Source organism: Schistocerca gregaria, chromosome 2, assembly GCF_023897955.1.
Source record: "Schistocerca gregaria isolate iqSchGreg1 chromosome 2, iqSchGreg1.2, whole genome shotgun sequence".
Classification (NCBI taxonomy): domain Eukaryota; kingdom Metazoa; phylum Arthropoda; class Insecta; order Orthoptera; family Acrididae; genus Schistocerca; species Schistocerca gregaria.
Genome location: NC_064921.1, coordinates 380,822,063 through 380,845,428, shown reverse-complemented (window position 1 = coordinate 380,845,428; position 23,366 = coordinate 380,822,063). Strand labels below are relative to the sequence as shown.

Sequence of the window (23,366 nt, the reverse complement as noted above, 5' to 3'; positions counted from 1 at the left end):
AATTCCTTTTCTCCCCAGTGATGTTCACTACCTCCTCATTGGCTACATGATCTACCCATGTAATCTTCAGCATTCTTCTGCAGCACCACATTACAGCAGTTTCTATTCTCTTCATGTCTGAACTGTTTATTGTCCGTGTTTTACTTCCATTTAAAGATACACTCCAGACAAATACCTTCAGAAAAGATTTCGTATCACTTAAATCTATATTGAACATGAACAAATTTCTTTTCTTTAGAAACATTTTTCTTTCCATTGTCAGTCTACATTTTATATCCTTTCTACTTCAGCCACCATCACTTATTTTACTGCCTAAATAGCAAAACTCGTCTACTGCTTTTAGTGTCCCGTTTCCTAAACTAATTCTGTCAGCATTGCCTGATTTAATTGGACAGAATTTCATTACTCTTGTTTTGCTTTTGTTGTTCTTCATCTTTTATCTTTCTTTCAAGACACTGTCCATTCTGTTCAACTGTTCCTCCAAGTCCTTTGCTGTCGCTGACAGAATTACAGTGTCATCAGCAATCCTCAAAGTTTTTATTTCTTCTCCTGCATCCCTTCTCTACCAGTGCTTCCCTTTCATGCCCGTTGACTCTTATAACTACTCACTTGTTTCTGTACAAGTTGTATACAACCTTTTTCTCCCTATATTTTACCCATGCTACCTTCAGAATTTCAAAGAATGTATTCCATTTGACAGTCAGAAGCTTTCCTCAAGTCTGCAAAAGCTGTAAATGTAGATTTACCTTTCCATAACAGATCATCTACGATAACTTATATGGTCAGTATTACCTTGGATGTTCTTACATTTCTCAGGAATCCAAACTGCTCTTCCCTGAGGTCAGCTTGTAATGGTTTTCCATTGTTTTGTAAATTATTCATGTTAGTATTTTGCAACCATGATTTATTAAACTGATAGTTCTGTATTGTTCACACCTGCCAGCTCCTGCTTTCTTTGGAACTGGAATTATTACATTCTTCTTGAAGTTGAAGGGCATTTCAGCTGTTTCATTCATCTTGGATACCAGTAGAATAGTTTCGTTATGGCTGGCTCTCCCAAGGATATCAGTAGTTCTGAGGGAATATCGACTACTCCAGTGGCCTTGTCTCAACTTAGATCTTTCAGTGCACTGTGAAATTCTTCATGCAGTATCATATCTGCTATCTCACCTTCATCTACACCCCCTTCTCTTTCTGTAATATTGCCTTCAAGTACATTTTGCTTGTATAGCCCTTCTATATACTCCTTCCACTTTTCAGCTTTCCCTTCTTTGCTTAGCACTGGCTTCTCAGATGAGCTCTTGATATTCATACAGCTGCTTTTCAATTCTCCATCATCTCTTTAATTTTCCTGTAGGTGGTATCTATCTGTCCCCCAGTTATTTTTGTTTTTGTATCCTTAAATTTATCCTCTGGCCATTCCTGCTTAGCCATTTTGCATTTGCTGTAAATCTCATTTTTTGAACATTTTTGTCCCCTTTTGTCTCCTTCATTTGCAGCATTTGTATATTTTCTCCTTTCATCAGTTAAATTAAATATCTCCTGTTTTCTACTAGGCCTTGAATTTTTATTTATTTGATCCTCTACTGCCTTCACTATTTCCTCTATCAGCTACCCATTCATCTCTACTATATTACTTCGCCCTGTTTCAGTCAGTCATTGTGTGATGCTCCCTTTGAAAGCTCTCAACAACCTCTAGTTTTTTCAGCTTATCCAGGTCTTATCTCCTTAATTTTCTACATTTATGCGATTTATTTAGTTTTGATCTATAGTTCATAACCAACAAATTGTGGTCAGAGTCCACGTATGTCCCTGGAAATATGTTATAGTTTAAAATCTTGTTCTGAAGTTTCTGTCTTACCATAATATAATCAACATGAAACCTCCAGGTCTCTTCCATGTATACAACTTTGTTTCAGGATTCTTGAACCAAGAGTTAGTAATGATTATAACTAAAGAGGCAAAGAAACTGGTACACTGGTCTAATATCATATAGGGCCCCCATGAACACACTTAAGTGCCCCAACAGAGCATGACATGGATTCGACTAACGTCTGAAGTAATGTTGGAGGGAATTGACACTATGAATCCTGCAGGGCTGTCCATAAAACCGTAAGAGTACGATTGGGTGGCGATCTCTTCAGAACAGCATGTTACAAGGCATCTAGGATATGCTCAATAATGTTCATTCTGGGAAGTTTGGTGGCCAGCGGAAGTGTTTAAACTCATAAGAGTATTCCTGGAGCCACTCTGTAGCAATTCTGGACATGTGGAGTGTCGCATTGTCCTGCTGGAATTGCCCAAGTCTGTTGGATGCACAATGAACATGAATGGATGCAGGTGATCAGACAGGATGCTTATGTATATGGCTCCTCTCAGAGTCATATCTAGACTTATCAGGGGTCCCATATCACTCCAACACCACAGGCCCCATACCTTTACAGAGCCTCCACCAGCTGGAACAGTCCCCAGCTCACATGAAGGATCCATGGATTCATGAGGTTGTCTCCATACCTAGACACGTCCATCCACTTGATACAATTTGAAATGAGACTCGTCTGACCAGGCAACATGTTTCCAGTACTCAACAGTCCAATGTAGATGTTGACAGGCCCAGGCGAGGCATAAAGATTTGTGTTGTGCAGTCATCAAGGGTACACAAGTGGACTTTCAGGATCAAAAGCCCATATCGATGATGTTTCATTGAATGGTTCACATGCTGACACTTATCGATGGCCCAGCATCAAAATCTGTAGCCATTTGCAGAAGGGTTGCACTTCTGTCATGTTGAACAATTCTTTTCAGTCATTGTTGGTCCTGTTCTTGCAGGATCTTTTTCTGGCCACAGTGATGTCAGGGATTTGATTCTTACCGGATTCCTGATATTCATGGTACACTCTTGAAATGGTCGTACAGGAAAATCTCCACTTCATTGCTACCTTGGAGATGCTGTGTCCTATCACTCGTGTGCTGACTGTAACACCACATTCAAACTCACTTAAATCTGCTTTTGTAGCAGCAGTAACCAATCTAACAATTGCGCCAGACACTTGTTGTCTTATTTAGGCGCTGCCGACTGCAGCACTGCATTCTGCTTGTTTACATATTTCTGTATTTGAATATGCATGCCTATACTGGTTTGTTTGGTGCTTCAGTGCATTATGCTCTGTGCAGAATTATACCAGGCAGCTTCTTTCATCCATATTCACCTACTATTTTTTCCTTTTTTTCCTTTTTCTATTATTGAGTTCCAGTCCCTCATCACAATTAAAATTTCCCTATCAGAATAATTTACTTTATCTATCATACTTTTTTCAGTCTCTTCATCACCTGCAGAGCTCATTGATATAAACCTGCACTGCTGTGATGACTGCTGGCTTCATGTCTATGTTTGTTATGATAATGGGTTTGCTATACTGTTCATAGTAGGTTACCTGCCTTCCAGTTTCTTATTCATTGTTAGATCTATTCCAGCATTACTCCTATTTGATTTTGTATTTATAATGCTGTATTCACCTGACCAGAAGTCTTGTTCATCCACCCGCAGAACTTCACTAATCCCCACAATACCTAACTTCAATCTACACATTACCCTTTTGAAATTTTCTAACATACCTGCCCTGTTGAGGGATCAAACATTTCACACTCCAACCCATAGATTCCCAAAAAGAAATTTCACTCCGCAGCGGAGTCTGCACTGATATGGAACTTCTTGGCAAATTAAAACTGTGTGCTTGGACCGGGACTTGAACTCGGGACCTTTATCTTTCACAGGCAAATGCTTTTCTGACAGAGCCACTCCAGCACGACTCGTGCCCCGTCCTCACAGCTTTACTTCCACCAGTATCTCATCTCTTACCTTCCAAACGTCACAGAAGCTCTCCTGCAAACCTTGCAAGACTAGCACTCCTGGAAGAAAGGATACTGTGGAGACATGGCTCAGCGACAGCCTGGAGATGTTTCCAGAATGAAATTTTCACTCAGCTGCAGAGTGTACGCTGATATGAAACTTCCTGGACCAACTGTGGCTAAGCTGTGCCATCATAATATCCTTTATTCCAGGAGTGCTAGTCTTGCAAGGTTCACAGGAGAGAGTCTGTATCCGTTCTTTCAGGAGTCCTAGTTCTGCATGTTTCGCAGGAGAGCTCCTGAGAGGTCTGGAAGGTAGGAGATAAGATACTGGAAGAAGTAAAGCTGTGAGGACAGGTTGTGGGTTGTTCTGGGGTAGATCAGTTGGTAAAGCACTTGCTCGTGAATGGCAAAGATCACGAGTTTGAGTCTCGATCCGGCATGTAGATTTCCTAATGATAACTTTCTCTTGAGTAGTCCCTGCCCAGAGACCAGAATGGAGGATTATTTTACCATCCAAGAGATGCCATGATCAATTAACTACAAAATAGAGATGCAGGTGCTTGGGAAAAACAATGGCTGTAGCTTTCCCTTGCTTTCAGCCGTTCAAAATACCAGCACAGCAAGGCCATGTTGTTTAACATTATAAAACCAGTTCAGTCAATCATACAGACTGTTACCTGTGCAACTACTGAAAAGGCTGTTGCCCCTCCTTAAGAATAACACTTTTGTATGGCCTTTCAACAGTTACACTCCATTGTGGTTGCACCTACTGTATGACTAATTGAACCATTGGGGCACACAAGCCACCCCACCATAGCAAGGTCCAGAGTTGATGATAAACCAGTTGGTTTCATTAGATGGATGATAATAAAGCAATTGATAAAATGCTTTTCCATGTTCCTCACACATATTAGGCATATGATAGAAAAGATGTGGCCCATTTTAACCAAATGATAATGTAGTAATGTACCAATTAGTGGTACATTCTGCAACTTAATAAACTCAGGATAATATGTGGGTGGTTTGAAAATTTCTTGGAATGGAATAGAAAAAAGTACTTACATCACTGAAACTTTTTTTTATTTTTCAATGTAGTCTCCTTGTAGATTAGTGCACTTGGTCCAGTGATGTTCCAGCACCTTGATCCCATCTCAAAAATGAGTTTCCTCCAGGCCTGCAAAATATTTGTCAACTTCGGCTATTAATTCTTTGTTTGAAGTGAATATTCATCCACCAAGAAAAATTTTCATATTTGAGAAGAGATGGAAGTCTGACAGAGCCATATAAGGTGAATAAGGTGGGTGTGGCAACAATTCATACCTTATTTCATGTAATTTTGCCATGGCGATGGCACATGTATACGGGTGTGCATTGTCTTGATGGAAGATGACTTTCTTCCTTGCTAAACCTAACCTTTTTTCACATATCTTTAGTTGCAATTTGTCCTGGAGGTTAGCATAGTATTCTCCAGTAATTGTTTGCCCAGTGGGGAGATAATCTACAAACAGAATCCTCTTCACATCCCAGAACACTGATGCCATGACCTATCGAGCCAAAGGAACTGTCTTTGCTTTCTTCGGTGGCGGAGAGTCAGCATGTTTCCACTGCTTCGACTGTTGTTTTGTGTCTGGGATATAGCAGTGCATGCAGGTTTCATCTGTGTTCACAAACTGGCACAAAAAATCTTGTTTGTTTCTCCTAAAACGAGCCAAACATTGTTCCAATATTTCCATTCTCATGTGTTTTTGGTTCAGCGTCAAGAGCCATGGCACCCATCTTGAAGATAATTTTTTCATTTCTAATTCTTCAGTTAAAATGTGATATACCCTTTCAGATGACATATGGAAAGCATGAGTAATTTCACACACTTTCAATCAACGATCCTCCATGATCATTTTGTGCACTTTTGCAATTATTTCTGGAGTAGTGACACATCTTGGCCGACCACTGCACAAATCATCATCTAAGCTCTCCCGATCAAATTTAAATTCATTTGTCCACTTGGCAACAGTTGAATATGAAGGAGTAGAGTCCCCCAATGTATTCTGGAAATCGGCATGATGAATGTCCTTTGCTTTCATACCTTTCTTTACGAAATACTTTATCACTGCTCAACTCTTGATTTTTTTCCATCTTTGCAAATCACTACTTCTCTCTTCCAAGAGCACTGATGTGGCAACAGCCCAATGAGTATGATGTGAAAAACTCATTGTGGTAGTGCTCACCTCTCATGGTGATTCCACGAACTTTTCAAACCACCCTTGTACTAAACATTCTGAAAGATAAATCTCATAGAAGTGACAGGGACAAGGAAAAGTATATAAATATGAGAAACTCTACAGATCCCAAATCGTAATTGCATAGTGCAATGCAATTGATAAGTGTATTTTAAATTTTAAACATAAATGTAAATCAGGTTATAATGTTATTAAAAGGGAAATTAAATAATTTCAATAAAGAAAACAGCATCCCTATTAACTGTTTTGTAAATAGTGCCAGCAGCACCACCCCACTCTGTGATTCTACCTTAGATGCAAAAGCCCTGCTCACTCTTGCAAAACAGATGGGAAGTTAGGAATTTACTTAGACCATAATCACTTTAAATATCATTTACAAATGGATAAACAAACCAAAAATATCCCAAAACAGAATACAATTTTCCATCATAAAGTGTATAGCAAAGGAAATCAAAATACCAATCCTCTCACTGTCAAACAGAATACTTGATAGAGGAAATTTTCCAAAATGTCTTAAGCTCGCAGTTATGTTTCCTATATATGAATGACTATAGACCCATTTGAATGGTACCACTCATATCAAACATATAGCGAATGGCATGTATAAACATATACACTCCTGGAAATTGAAATAAGAACACCGTGAATTCATTGTCCCAGGAAGGGGAAACTTTATTGACACATTCCTGGGGTCAGATACATCACATGATCACACTGACAGAACCACAGGCACATAGACACAGGCAACAGAGCATGCACAATGTCGGCACTAGTACAGTGTATATCCACCTTTCGCAGCAATGCAGGCTGCTATTCTCCCATGGAGACGATCGTAGAGATGCTGGATGTAGTCCCGTGGAACGGCTTGCCATGCCATTTCCACCTGGCGCCTCATTTGGACCAGCGTTCGTGCTGGACGTGCAGACCGCGTGAGACGACGCTTCATCCAGTCCCAAACATGCTCAATGGGGGATAGATCCGAAGATCTTGCTGGCCAGGGTAGTTGACTTACACCTTCTAGAGCACGTTGGGTGGCACGGGATACATGCGGACGTGCATTGTCCTGTTGGAACAGCAAGTTCCCTTGCCGGTCTAGGAATGGTAGAACGATGGGTTCGATGACGGTTTGGATGTACCGTGCACTATTCAGTGTCCCCTCGATGATCACCAGAGGTGTACGGCCAGTGTAGGAGATCGCTCCCCACACCATGATGCCGGGTGTTGGCCCTGTGTGCCTCGGTCGTATGCAGTCCTGATTGTGGCGCTCACCTGCACGGCGCCAAACACGCATACGACCATCATTGGCACCAAGGCAGAAGCGACTCTCATCGCTGAAGACGACACGTCTCCATTCGTCCCTCCATTCACGCCTGTCACGACACCACTGGAGGCGGGCTGCACGATGTTGGGGCATGAGCGGAAGACGGCCTAACAGTGTGCGGGACCGTAGCCCAGCTTCATGGAGATGGTTGCGAATGGTCCTCGCCGATACCCCAGGAGCAACAGTGTCCCTAATTTGCTGGGAAGTGGCGGTGCGGTCCCCTACAGCACTGCGTAGGATCCTACGGTCTTGGCGTGCATCCGTGCGTCGCTGCGGTCTGGTCCCAGGTCGACGGGCACGTGCACCTTCCGCCGACCACTGGCAACAACATCGATGTACTGTGGAGACCTCACGCCCCACGTGTTGAGCAATTCGGCGGTACGGCCAAGCGGCCTCCCGCATGCCCACTATACGCCCTCGCTCAAAGTCCGTCAACTGCACATACGGTTCACATCCACGCTGTCGCAGCATGCTACCAGTGTTAAAGACTGCGATGGAGCTCCATATGCCACGGCAAACTGGCTGACACTGACGGCGGCGGTGCACAAATGCTGCGCAGCTAGCGCCATTCGACGGCCAACACCGCGGTTCCTGGTGTGTCCGCTGTGCCGTGCGTGTGATTATTGCTTGTACAGCCCTCTCGCAGTGTCCGGAGCAAGTATGGTGGGTCTGACACACTGGTGTCAATGTATTCTTTTTTCCATTTCCAGGAGTGTATATAACTCTTCCATAAAATTTTGGGTGAACTGCCACATGTCAGCTACTTGCTGCCACAATATTCTGGTACAGAGTCTTCTTGGCCATCTTCAGGTGTATACTGGCAACAGTACACTGACCTCCACTATCATAAACTCTGCTAGAGCCTGTGTGGTGTCCCCAGTTGTTCATGAATATGTGTAGCTTGAATGCTTGCACTTTTCGCTGGAAGTCTATGCACTGTGATGAAAACTCACCTCATCAGTGACAGAATTCCATGCTTAATCCACCTGCAAACCACCACAGCCATCAACTGGTTTCAACCCAACACATGGAAGAAACTCACAGGAAAGAGATAGATAGAGAGAGAGAGTGAGAGAGAGAGAGAGAGAGAGAGAGAGAGAGAGAGAGAGAGAGAGAGAGAGAGAGCGAGGGAGATGTTCACTTTGTGTTCTGCCCAGGACACATTTTTGGATATTCACCATTTCTATTGTTCACATTTTTCCCATTTGGCTTTTTGTATAATTCAGCTGATCTATGCTAAGTTCAAGTGATTAAGACTTTTAAACTTTTTAAAATGAACAAAAAATGGTGCCTTAATTTTTATAGTGTCACAGAAACATGTCATGCCTATGTGATCAATTATCAAAAGTATTTTAGGACTAATACATAAAAGTGCAAATTTAGTGCAACTGTTGAATCTGAAAGCATTTTATAATGATTTAGTTGCATCCATATGCTTTTATAGGCATTTATTTGTCCATTATCACATTTCCAGATGTCTGAGAATCCCATCTTCAGATATTTATATTCATTTAAGTGTGAACAATATTGTTTCTTTACTAACGGTGTTGAGGGATTTTGCAATGGGAGTTTTTAAGACAACTATTGTAAAAAATTGTAAGTAAAGAAACAATGCCTCTGACATTTAAATAAATGTAAATATATCTAAAGGAGGGAGTGAATGTAAAGTGAATGTATTCTCAAAAATACATGCTTTGAGGTATAATTTGTTGATGTGGCAGGTGGGGAGAGGGCTTCCATTTATATCGGAGCATTACTACGTAAACTATAATGTCACGGGTGATGTTGGTACAAGCAAGGTAGACTGTTGATCAACCATGGGAACCCGAGTGAACTTAATACGACTAAACCACACTGCATGAAATCTCCCTCGAACAATATTAATGTTAACTTTATTGATCACAGCCATAGGAGTTCTGAGCTTGCAACTGAAAATAATGTAACATGCAGGGAATAAAACATCAGAGTTAACTACGCACAATCTCATTCCAGCATGGAGGATACAAAAAGAATAGAAAGCATAATCAAAGAATAACAAAACATAAACACATACACACACACACATATAAAACACAGTGCCTCTGGTGGCTGGCACGAATGTTTGATGGCGCTATTGTTTCTAAACACACGCACATGAGACACGTTATACAACACTGTGTAAAACAGCGCAATGTTGCCACATCAGCCTCCGTGGTGGAAGTGGAGCATTATTCTGAATTCTGGACAGTGGGCACAGGAACCAGATCTTGAAGTATGTGTTGGTAGGGGCGCTGCTGTTGTAATCTGCACTGGCAGCTGTGAAGGTAGTGATGAGGCAGCTGTTGGGTGAGGCCATAGTCCTGGAAACTTTGGTATTGTTGCTTTGTGGAGGTTGTCAGCCGGTTTAACATCACCTACAGAAACGTTGGTCGCCTTTCCACTAATTGAAATATAATTTGTTTTGTCTCCCCTTGCAACTGCATGGTGGGATCCTAAGTATAGTGGCTGCAATAATGGTTTGATGCCTTCTGCATGTGAACATGACATGTGAATAGGTTTTCAAGTCTTGATGCACACAGGTGGTTGCTGTATCGTGTCTGTGAGGCTGGTGTCTGCGGATTTGGGCCACATGCTCTTGCAGTTGGTGTAGGGATTCTGGCTGATCATCTCTTGGTTGTGGCAAAGCAGTTGTTTCTATGAATTATCCTGGAAACCTCAACATGTCACTGTACCCAGTTCTGCCAAAGAAGCATCTAGGTCCAGTTTGAAAGTGTTTCTGAGGTTAAGTAGTAAAATTAGAAGGGCCTTGGTCCACTCAATGTTGTGGCACATTAGTGCTGCCTTAAGTAAGCGATGCCATCTCTTAACCATCCTGTTACTGGCTGGGTGATAGCTCATCGTTTTGTGGTGAGTTGGGCCACAAAACTTCTTGTTGTTTTGTGGTGAGTTGGGCCACAATACTTTTGATTTGTCTGAACTGGTTGTATTCAAATTGTTATCCTCTGTCTTTCATGACATATAATGGGTGGCCAAAGTGTGACACTCAATACAACATGAATGCAAAAGCCACAGTGTCCACTGGTGCAGCTACTGGCCAGCGGGTGTAAAGATCTATCATTTCAAGTATGTTGACTGTCGGACAATGGCAATGGATCAGTGATGTCAATTTGGACATGACTGAAAAGGGCGTTGTGACCAGAAAGTTCCCTATTGGTTACTGGCATGTGGCAGTGTCTTGCTACATTGGCATTTAAGGCAACACCTCCCCCATTCATGGAGGTCATTCTGCATACCCAGCCGCAAGTAGAGATTTGTCACTAGACGTTTTGTCGATCAAATACCAGATTGGCACAAGTTTTGTAGCATATTGAAGACATCCCTTCTGAAGGAAGTTGATAGGAATGGCCATGGTTTTGACATGGTCATGTCACAGTACATCTTGACATCACTCCCTGGAATGAATAAATTGCGGATCCAATGCTAATATTCCTGCTGATAAAAGTCTGTGTTGTTCTTGACCTGATTGTTGAGCAACGGCAAGTGTGGTATAACTGATTGTGCTAGAGATTCTTCTGACCCAAGACGAACAACTGGCCACCATGTTGTCAATGTTGAAGATGTGCCAGATGTCTGTGCGGAATTGTGAGATGTGTTGCCAAGGTGAACAGTTTGTATTGTTCTGGCAAAAGTCATAAGTTAGCGATATGTGATCGGTGTAGGTAATAAAGCTTCTAGTTTCCAGGTGAGGGCTGAGGTATTTAATGGACTCATAAATGGCCAGAAGTTCTCTGTCATAGGCTATCCACAGCTTTTCTGATGGCAATAGTTTGCGCAAGAAAAACATGAGTTTGCCGTGTGTCACTACATCATTGTTGTGATGTTGCACTGATCACCATCTGGCTAGTGTCAACCAATAGTGCCAAAGGTGCAGTGGGCTCAGAGTGTGCCAGTAGTGCGGAATCTGTGATGCTCTTTCAGGTTGCTTCAAATGCCACACAAATGCTATCAGTCCACTTCATAGATGAGTTATAATTGTTCATGGGGCTGGAGAGTACTGCAATTAATGGTTCCTGTAACTCAGTAGTGTGTGGCAAGTGACAACAATAAAAATTTGACATACTAAGGAGTTGATGCAACTCCTTGGCCATAATTGGGGTGAAATCCGTAAGATGGCTTCCACCTTCTATGGCAGTGGTAGCAATCCTGCTGCTGTTATCCTATACCCTAATAAATCCACTTGGGGCTCCTGAAGACACATTTGACGGTGTTCAGGATGATGCTTTAGTGTTCCAACCACTTAAACAATTCCATTAAATGCTACCAATGTTGCTCTGCCAATGACAAAGAAACTAAAATTTCGTCCAGGTAAGTGAAAGCAGAAGTTGGGTCCTGTAGCACTGAGTCAGTGAAGCATTGCCACGTTTCAGCAGTGTTCCTGAGCCCAAAGTGATTAACAGGTCAAAAGGAGTGATGATCAGTGTCTTGGATATGTCTCATTCAGCTACAGGGATATGTATGTATGCTTTTGCACAGTCCAGGATGCAAAAAATAATTGCACCACTCAGTGCATAGTTATAGTCACGCAACAATGACACTGGGTATCTGTCCAGCATAGTTCTGGCATGCAGGACTCTGTAGTCACCACAAGGCCACCATGCACCACAGTTTTTCAGGACCAAATGTAATGATGAGGACCAGGGTCTGTTGGAAGGCCACATTACTCCTTCACAAATCATACTGTCTAACTCTGCTTTCGCAGTTTTAAGATGATCTGGAGCCAAATGTCATGATCTACAGGATGTGGGGGACCATTGATCGGCTTTGTTAGTGTACAGTGTCATGCCCTGCCTTCTTAGGCACTTGGGTTGTCATGTCAAGAGCCAGAAATCCATTCAGCAGCTCCACATATTCGCCATCCACCACTTGCGTTACTTTGCCAGTATGGATGGATGCATTCCACCAAAAACCAGATGCTGTTGCGCCTGTGGTGTTGTCAACTAGGCATGAGTACTTCATGTCCGTCAGTAATTATAATGGGTAAGGAAGTCTTCCCTGATGATAGGTTGAGCGGCATCTGCAATGGTAAAATCCTGTGCAAAGTCTCATCATAAAACCAGGTCTTGTTCCAAGCACAGAGTGCTGTACATTGTTATGACTGAATTGTTTACAGTGGTCAGACAGAATAACGTGGGTAGCCACTTCCTGTGCAACATAGCCCATGGGTAAATGGACAAATAAGATGCAGTGTCTATTAAATTTTTCCAGCTGGACCGTTGATCACTAACAGACAGGCACGGAACTCTTATTGGCAATCAGAGTAGGCGCCAACGTCCTGTTGCCTTTTGGGTAAATATATAGGGTTGTGAATGTGAGCACTTGCTCCCTGAATTTCTCGTGACAGCAGCAGATACCGTGCAGCCCAGGTTCAGTTGTGGAGGAGGTCATTGATGAACCTGCTGCACAAACACCAGCACCAGCACTATTGATTCTGGCTTCTGTCACTGCTCAGATTGCATTGAGATAGCAGTTCACCAATCTGCTGCATCAGTAGGCATACCTTGGCCACCAAGGCCTTATAATCTGCTTGTGGAACACTTGGCATCATGCTAGTGCACTGCGCAGTGATTGTGCTCACAGGAGCCAGTGTCATTGTGTCCTGGGTTTGTCTGCCATCTCTGCTAATATGGCCAAATGGCCAAGTGTGTGCCAGACTGTGACACTATAATTGCCTTGACAGGTGCTGGCAAATGGCTACTTCGTATTGTGAGCAGTAAGCTGTCCAGAACAGTTGGCATGTCTACTTTGCTTCTTAAGTGCCACAAGTACTGCGAAGGCTTGCAGTCTCCAGTATCTTCTTGAGTGATAACCTGACAGTTTCATTCTTCGACAGATTCATTCTTCCTGCACTGCTGACACTTGTCAGATCAATTCTGCCTTAAGCTGGTCATAGCAGTTAGCCTCTGTTGGCGAGGTAATTATATCTTGCGCTTCCGTGTCATACCAGCGGAAACTTGGAAGCATGTACCGAAATTCCAGAATAGAAAAAACTGTCCTCCATTTATGCAAATCACAAAACTGGATTGTGTGACCAGAAAGGTGCTATCCTTACAGCTATTCATGACACAGTGGGGTTTGTTCAGTCATTTTGAAAATCTCTTCTGTAAGCGCTCGTTAATCCAGTGATACTATGTTTGTTGTTGTTGTGGTCTTCAGTCCTGAGACTTGTTTGATGCAGCTCTCCATGCTACTCTATCCTGAGCCAGCTTCTTCATCTCCCAGTACCTACTGCAACCTACATCCTTCTGAATCTGCTTAGTGTATTCATCTCTTGGTCTCCCTCTACGATTTTTACCCTCCACACTACCCTCCAATACTAAATTGGTGATCCCTTGATGCCACAAACGTCTCTTCTCCCCAATCCTATTCAATACTTCATTAGTTATGTGATCTACCCATCTAATCTTCAGCATTCTTCTGTAGCACCACATTTCGAAAGCTTTTATTCTCTTCTTGTCCAAACTATTTATCGTCCATGTTTCACTTCCATACATGGCTATGCTCCATACAAATACTTTCAGAAATGACTTCCTGACACTTAAATCTATACTCGATGTTAACAAATTTCTCTTCTTCAGAAAACTTTCCTTGCCATTGCCAGTCTACATTTTATATCCTCTCTACTTCGACAATCATCAGTTATTTTGCTCCCCAAATAGCAAAACTCATTTCCTACTTTAAGTGTCTCATTTCCTAATCTAATTCCCTCAGCATCACCCAACTTAATTTGACTACATTCCATTATCCTCGTTTTGCTTTTGTTGATGATCATCTTATATCCTCCTTTCAAGACACTGTCCATTCCATTCATCTGCTCTTCCAAGTCCTTTGCTGTCTCTGACAGAATTACAATGTCATCGGCAAACCTCAAAGTTTTTATTTCTTCTCCATGGATTTTAATACCTACTCTGAATTTTTCTTTTGTTTCCTTTACTGCTTGCTCAATATACAGATTGAATAACATCGGGGAGAGACTACAAACCTGTCTCACTCCCTTCCCAACCACTGCTTCCCTTCCATGTTCCTCGACTCTTATTACTGCCATCTGGTTTCTGTACAAATTGTAAATAGCCTTTCGCTCCCTGTATTTTACCCCTGCCACCTTTAAAATTTGAAAAAGAGTATTCCAGTCAACATTGTCAAAAGCTTTCTCTAAGTCTACAAATGCTAGGAATGTAGGTTTGCCTTTCTTTAATCTTTCTTCTAAGATAAGTCGGAAGGTCAGTATTGCCTCATGTGTTCCAGTATTTCTACGGAATCCAAACTGATCTTCCCCAAGGTCGGCTTCTACTAGTTTTTCCATTCGTCTGTAAAGAATTCGTGTTAGTATTTTGCAGCTGTGGCTTATTAAACTGATTGTTTGGTAATTTTCACATCTGTCAACATCTGCTTTCTTTGGGATTGGAATTATTATATTCTTCTTGAAGTCTGAGGGTATTTCGCCTGTATCATACATCTTGCTCACCAGATGGTAGAGTTTTGTCAGGACTGGCTCTCCCAAGGCCGTCAGTAGTTCAATGGAATGTTGTCTACTCCCGGGGCCTTGTTTCGACTCAGGTCTTTCAGTGCTCTGTCAAACTCTTCACGCAGTATCGTATATCCCATTTCATCTTCATCTACATCCTCTTCCATTTCCATAATATTGTCCTCATGTACATCGCCCTTGTATAAACCTATATACTCCTTCCACCTTTCTGCCTTACCTTCTTTGCTTAGAACTGGGTTGCCATCTGAGCTCTTGATATTCATACACGTGGTTCTCTTCTCTCCAAAGGTCTCTTTAATTTTCCTGTAGGCAGTATCTATCTTACCCCTAGTGAGATAAGCTTCTACATCCTTACATTTGTCCTCTATCCATCCCTGTTTAGCCATTTTGCACTTCCTGTCGATCTCATTTTTGAGACGTTTGTATTCCTTTTGCCCTGCTTCATTTACTGCATTTTTGTATGTTCTCCTTTCATCAATTAAATTCAATATTTCCTCTGTTACCCAAGGATTTCTACTAGCCCTCATCTTTTTACCTACTTGATCCTCTGCTGCCTTCACTACTTCGTCCATCAAAGCTACCCATTCTTCTTCTACTGTATTTCTTTCCCCCATTCCTGTCAATTGTTCCCTTATGCTCTCCCTGAAACTCTGTACAACCACTGGTTCTTTCAGTTTAGCCAGGTCCCATCTCCTTAAATTCCCATCTTTTTGCAGTTTCTTCAGTTTTAATCTACAGGTCATAACCAATTGATTGTGATCGGAGTCCACATCTGCCCCTGGAAATGTCTTACAATTTAATACCTGGTTCCTAAATCTCTGTCTTAATATTATATAATCTATCTGATACCTTTTAGTATCTCCAGGGTTCTTCCATGTATACAACCTTCTTTCATGGTTCTTAAACCAAGTGTTAGCTATGATTAAGTTAAGCTCTGTGCAAAATTCTACCAGGCGGCTTCCTCTTTCATTTCTTAGCCCCAATCCATATTCACCTACTACGTTTCCTTCTCTCCCTTTTCCTACACTCGAATTTCAGTCACCCATGACTATTAAATTTTCATCTCCCTTCACTATCTGAATAATTTCTTTTATTTCATCATACATTTCTTCAATTTCTTCGTCATCTGCTGAGCTAGTTGGCATATAAACTTGTACTACTGTAGTAGGTGTGGGCTTCGTATCTATCTTGGCCATAATAATGGGCTCACTATGCTGTTTGTAGTAGCTTACCCGCATTCCTATTTTCCTATTCATTATTAAACCTACACCTGCATTACCCCTATTTGATTTTGTGTTTATAACCCTGTACTCACCTGACCAGAAGTCTTGTTCCTCTTGCCACCGAACTTCACTAATTCCCACCATATCTAACTTTAACTGATCCATTTCCCTTTTTAAATTTTCTAACCTACCTGCCCGATTAAGGGATCTGACATTCCACACTCCGATCCATAAAACGCCAGTTTTCTTTCTCCTGATAAGGACATCCTCTTGAGTAGTCCCCGCCCGGAGATCCGAATGGGGCACTATTTTACCTCCGGAATATTTTACCCAAGAGGACGCCATCTCCATTTAACCATACAGGAAAGCTGCATGCCCTCGGGAAAAATTGTGGCCGTAGTTTCCCCTTGCTTTCAGTCGTTCACAGTACCAACACAGCACGGCCGTTTTGGTTATTGTTACAAGGCCAGATCAGTCAATCATCCAGACTGTTGCCCTTGCAACTACTGAAAAGGCTGCTGCCCCTCTTCAGGAACCACACGTTTGTCTGGCCTGTCAACAGATACCCCTCCGTTGTGGTTGTACCTACCGTACGGCTATCTGTATCGCTGAGGCACGCAAGCCTCCCCACCAACGGCAAGGTCCATGGCTCATGGGGTGGGGGGGATGATACTATGCAGGTAAATCATATCGGTGTCACCACTTTGTCAGTACAAGTTGGGCAGACTGTCTTTCAGCCATTAGAACCTCTGTGTACTTAATACAGCTGAACTATATTACACAAAAACTCCCTCGAACAGTATTAACATTAGCGTTATTGATCACAGCCACAGAAGATGTCAGTAAATACACAGCCTGTTTGATCATTCTCAGCCTGCAATTGAAAATACCGTAACTTGCCAGGAACAAAACATCAGAGTTATCTCATAACTATGCACAAACTCATTCCAGCATGGACGATAAAAAAAAAAAGGAAGCATAATCAAAGAATAACAAAACCAAAACACACCTATATAAAACATAGTGTCTCTGGTGGCATGCATGAAATGTTTGATGGCACGATTGTTTCTAAACATGTGCACAAGACACACGATACAACACTACGTAACTGCATGATTTTGGCACAGGTGATATAGTTTGGACTTTAAGAGGTAGGGGTGTTGCTGTCATGTCATGTGATGGAACAAGCCAGTCCACATGCTTCACTAAGTATGTGAATGAGGCCTGCTGGTCACCAGAGGTGACTGGTCTACATTAATGGCTTTTTGAATTATATATCATGTAAGAACGTACTACATTACATGCTGATGAATAGCCACAAGAGAGAACTTACAAAGTGTACAGGAAAACAACAAAGAAATGATACAAATGACTAGTCACTGGTGTCAAGCCAACCAGCTGTGCATTAACCATGGTAACTAAAAATGAAAATAAAACAATGAAATCACTTGGACTGATCATGGATTAAGGATTCTCATTGGATGGTCACATCATTTATCTGTGCAGCAAACTAGCTTGTGTACTCTTTGTACTGTATAAATTATGGAACGCTGTAAGGAAATGCTTCTTACTCCACTCATATTTTTCTTTGTTCCATTTCCGTCTGCAGTATGGAATACTGCTTTTTACTCACCCAAGGAAGAGGAGTGCCCCCAGTACAGAACCTTGAGGCATGCTATACCTAATGTTATTGGTTTTGCGCCATACGTGATACTTGTTGTTTGTCGAAGTGCAAATTCTTTCCTATTAATTAGGTAAAACTTTACCAAGTCAATGGTAGATACTTGTAATTCCATGTTCTTAAATTTATCTAATAAATGTAGGGCACAGGCATGCGGGTGCCTACATGTATGCATTTGTACTCGAGAAAGGATTTATTCTGAAAGCTAATAAGTTCTCGTTATGTTTTGTGTTTGCCTGTAGATGACTTGATGTTTCTGCTATTTGGTGAGTGGTCTCCTTTACTCTTAAATTATTTACATTCTACCAGAACTTTCATGCTATGTTTATAGCTTTTCTTTTATCATAAAAGAGATCAAACTGGAATTTTTATTTGCTGCCCTTTTCCTTAAATCACTATTTTTAATCGTTTCAGAAAGACACTATTTTTGATTATATTATTGACTGTTGCATGTAGAAGTTCACAAATACATTTTACACATTTTTGAGATGTTGATGCTTAGCTCATCTTGTCTCATGGAGACATAATATTTTAGTGTATGAATAAATTTGCTTATCAGTATTAAAAAAATTACAGAGAACTACCAGGAAACTTCTTGTCGCTGATTGAGAGAGAATCTCAAAACCAGAGTCAGCATTAATTGTTATAAGCTAATGAAGGATGGAAAGGAAAGGTAGCAGAAAATGCAAAGGGCGATAGGAATTCTTTGGAACTTCAGGGTAGAGAGACTCTGATATGACTGAAGTGTGGGGTATAGGGGAGTCAGTTAATTCCTTTATCTCTGTTCAGGTTAATTTGTGCTCATGTCCTTCACACAGTAACACTGCAGAAAATTCTTTCCACTGTGTAATCTATTGTCTGTTGACATGTTTTCTCTTCCCAGATTTCTCTCTCTTATCTAATGAGAAAATATGACGGTAATCATGTAGGTTGAAGTTATTTTTTACTTTTTTAAAAATTTATTTCTGATCTTCATATTTAATTCAGAAATATTTTATTTATTATACACAGTACACTGACATTAAATCTATGAGTCATTAATAAAGAAAACGTTTTGACAGCTTCAGGGGAAATGAGGAAGAGCATACTTTAACAAAAGAAAAGAAACTTGGTAGATCAGATGGGGTCCCTGTCATTCTGGTGTCTGACTGAACTACCCTCCTTTTCAAACTTCTCACACCTATTCCTCTTTCCTCCCTGATGAAAGAACTGACAGTTCCAAAAGCAAGATATAGATTTTCTCTTCTTAAATGTTTCTATCAGCAGTACTGGAATTTTGCATTTGAAGGTAACTACTATTTTTTTATTATTATTGTTATGGTTTTCTTACATGTACAGAAATAATAGTGGGTTCATGGCGATCCTGTCAGGACTGATATGCCAGCCAATTACTTATTGGCTTGAAAAATACCATATTCAGTTATTAATACTCATTGTTACCTACAAGGTGTAATTGAACAGTAAAAGATATCGCCAAGGGTGTGATTCAACACTTGAAAAGATATAGGATGACAATATTCTATTGGAAAAACTAAAGAAGAGTTCCCTTCTACTTTAGTTCATTTATGCCTTTTTTTTTTTTGGGAAGCAAATAAGATTTCACAATGAAATAACTTTTAGGATTGCTCAACTGAACCCATGCTGCAATGAATCGAAGATGTAGTAACCCTTGCTTTAGCAGTAAATGATTTAATATTGTGGGAAGTCATTTTCTTACTTTCAATGCTATATACAATTTTTGTAGATTGCTGGAATTATATTTTTCTATAAACGTTTTAGTATGCATTGATAATGATACTACTTAATAGATAAAACTAACAGTCTATGGCTGACATGATGTAATTACATAAGATTACTTGACATTCAACTCTACTGCTGCTTTATTTTCTGGCACTTCCTCAGATTTTAGTATTTTCAGTGAAAATATTGTTGAGAAATGTCAGTCTGCCAACATATCTCTTATTACAAATACTGTGCTTTAAGATTAGTTCTTTTGTGAAGACCAAGCATCTTACTGTTTTTAGGGGTACAATAACTGGACAAATGGACTGTATGGTTATTCATGGGACATGATGGTTCATTCATGGGATACTATCATGATAGCTCTCAGAATAGTGGACAATACATCAGGAAAAGAGCATTTCTTAGACCCTGAGGTACAGTTCATAAGCTTTGTTCTTTATCGTAATAACACTGGAGTTATGCTTTATTCTTTTTTGCATTGAATATCAAATTGTTGCAGGCTTGGGTTCAGACCGACCGCTGGGCTAAACATGCTGATATGGTGGTACAGTATGCTCACTGTCTTAAACGGAATATTCTGAGCTACAAAAACAGTCATGTTCCAGGCACTGAGATTGACAAGTATATAACAGGAGACAACATATCAATATATGTGGATGTGTGGTGCTCTCTAAATGGCCGCTTCCAGCAACGCATGTTTGATCCCAATGTAGACATACTGAGAGTGGAATGGTCTCCATTTGAGAAACCATCATGGTTAATGCCTCTCCTAACTGAATTCAGCTCATGGAGGCAAAGAATAATGGAAATGGAAAAAGAAGTGTATTCATGGTCTGATTATAGTGATGCATTGTTTGTTGCAGATTTCCCAGGTAAAGAAAAATTTAGTTGAATTGAATTTAAGAAAGATCATAATGTTTGAGGGAAATAACTGTGTCACTTTCGTAATTGGGATGGTATTATTAATAATTGGAATGTATTTGTATTCTGACCAGAATTTCCAACTGGTATACAATAAAATTAAACATTTAAAAAAATTCTGCTTAACGAATCAGATACAGGCTCACAAACAAAAAATGACATAAACACTAGAGCTTCCAGAAAAAGATTTCCTTCACCTGCTGAAAGAAAGGAAAGGACTGAAGGAATGACATGAATCAGGTTTCGATTAGGAATGTTGGGTAGGACCCTGAATGAATGGAGTCAACACAATATAGGACCAGAGGGGAATTGGTAATGAAACGCTAGCAATAGATCAGATTTGTTGAAAGATAAGTAAAACAGTAATATGTTAAAGAATATAAAGACATACAAGCACAAGCCACTGATAAAGCAATACAATATAGCAGGCAGTTATGACTAGCAGATTCACAAAAGTCATAAATAAGGCGTTATTTGGCATAAAAGCTAAACATCTGCTTGAAAAAAAAAAAAAAAAAAAAACATGCAGTATGTACTAGTGTCACATTTCCCAAAACAATTCCATTGTTGCCATACATTCATCTCTATCTTGTCGTAAAAGAGCAAACGTAGAGTTACATTGAAATGATTAACCCTTTAGAGCTGAATTTTTTTTTGGAGGAAGGAAAATTTTTCCTTGGGTGATAATGCTCTTAGGTGATTTTGTAATGATTTTAGATGCAATATTTATGCAAAAATATGTACCCATTTTCAAAACATACTTTGTTCACTTGGCTTCATTTGAAGAACTAAAATAACTAATTACAAAATATTCTGTATTGTAATAAACAGTAAAATGATCATTGAGTATTTGCCAAGCAAAAGAACAATATTCAATTACACCTTGGGATGTAATGAAGCAACCACATCTGTGTATTCTGGTTGTCATGAGCTGCTGTGCATTGCTACAGTGACTTGCTGATACTCAGGTTTCAGTTAGGTAAAATGCTTCTTTTGCAGGTAAGACACAGTAAATTTTAATGTACACAACTGTTGCCAGAGTGTCTGAAAGGGTTAAAACACAGTTAAACAGAACTGTATCCGCAGCTGACAAAGTGGATATCATTTCTGCTGTGTTTGCACAACAGTACTCTAATGTCAAAACCTCAATGATCACATTATTCAGATTTTGGCGTGGGCTGTTCCCTCCTGCTGTGTTCTAATTGGTTCGTTGATACTCAACATATATTCATACTTTCAGAAGGAGAGAACATTGACAACACAATAACTTCTCTTTTGGTAAATATGGTTGCACATGAATGAAGAGTTTTATAGACAAATGGCCTTGGTTGAAAGGGGTAGTTGGGGGAGGGGGGATAAAACAAATACCTCTATATTTTAAAATCAATATTATTCAGTGTTAGCTGTGGTTTACTTCCCTTGTGAGATGAAATTTCAGTGCAAATGTGAATGAAAACCTCATCATTTTCCCATTGTTTTTGTGGATATTCAGTTGCGTCCTTGGAGATTTTCTTGTCCTCCGTACATCTAATCGAAATAACATGAAATCCAGGATGAAATACTGATGATATTATGAAAAGGATGGATTGCTACTCACCATATGGTGGAGGTATTGAGTCGCAGACAGTTGCAACAGAAAGACTGCTAAACAAATAAGCTTTTGGCCAAAAGTTCTTCTACAGTAGACAACTCGCACACATATTCAAGCAAACACAACTCACACAAACACGACCATTGTCTCAAGCTTTTGGCCAAAATATCTTATGCAGTAGACAGTGTGCTCACACATTCGTGCAAACACAACTCTCATACACATTACCAGTCTCTAGCTGCTGAGGCCAGATTGTGAGCTACTGTGCATGGTGAGGGAAATAGTCTGCCTGGTGGTGTTAAGGAGTAGGCTGGGGTGGGGAGAGGGAAGGATGGTAGATGAGGGGTAACAGACGGTAAAGTGCTGCTTGTGGGAGCATACGAGGACGATGTGGGAATAGGGTAGGTCAGCTACATGCAGCAGGGGGGTCAGATGGAGAGCAGAGGGGGGGGGGGGGGGGGGGGGGGACAGAAAAGGAGAGAAGTGAAAAGACAATGGGTGTGTAGGTGGAATAGGAGGATGTGTAGTGCTGGAATGGGAACTGGAAAGGGGATGAAGGACAGTGACTAACAAAGGTTGAGGCCAGGGGGTTACAGGAATGTTGGATATATTGCAGGGATAGTTCCCATCTGTACAATTCCGAAAAGCTGGTGTTGGTAGGAAAGATGCAGATGGCACAGGCTGTGAAGCAGTCATTGAAGTGAAGAATGTTGTATTGGGCAGCTTACTCAGCAACTTGGTAGTCCAGCTGTTTCTTGGCCACATGTTGTCAGTGCCAATACATGTGGACAGACAGCTTGTTGGTTGTCATGCCCTGTAGAATGCAGCATAGTGGTTGCAACTTAGCTTGTAGATCACATGACTGCTTTTACAGGAAGCTCTGCCTTTCATGGGATAGGTGATGCTTGTGACCGGACTGGAGTAGCTGGTGGTGGGAGGACATCTGTATCTATTACAAGTATGTCCACTATATGGGGAGTAGCAATCTATCCTTTTATAATATTGTCATACATCTAATTCACATTTTTATGAACAAATTTGATATCACCTACAATGTTTATAGAGCAACATTGTACAAGTAGAACATATTATTATTATTATTATTATTATTATTATTATTATTATATGTTTCCTAAGCTAGTATCAATATGTACAAGGCTTCTGATGGCTGTTTCTGCAGCAAAACACAGAATAACAGCGATGCCCATTGAAATTACAGCACTGAGTATAGTTAATAAGAGTATAGCGAATAACGTAATTTTATTTTGGGTGCAT

At 40.7% G+C, this 23,366-nt stretch overlaps 1 protein-coding gene across 3 annotated transcripts in view; it reads left to right on the top strand.

Moving 5' to 3' along the window:
- Positions 1-23,366, top strand: part of LOC126320553 (vitamin K-dependent gamma-carboxylase) — an 80,321-nt gene that overhangs the window by 51,234 nt on the left and 5,721 nt on the right. For all 3 annotated transcript variants that reach the window (XM_049994012.1, XM_049994020.1, XM_049994027.1), the window contains 2 exons: positions 19,861-19,992; positions 20,079-20,451. In XM_049994012.1, the coding sequence (XP_049849969.1) occupies positions 19,861-19,992; positions 20,079-20,451 (505 nt within the window). The remainder of the gene's footprint in view (positions 1-19,860; positions 19,993-20,078; positions 20,452-23,366) is intronic.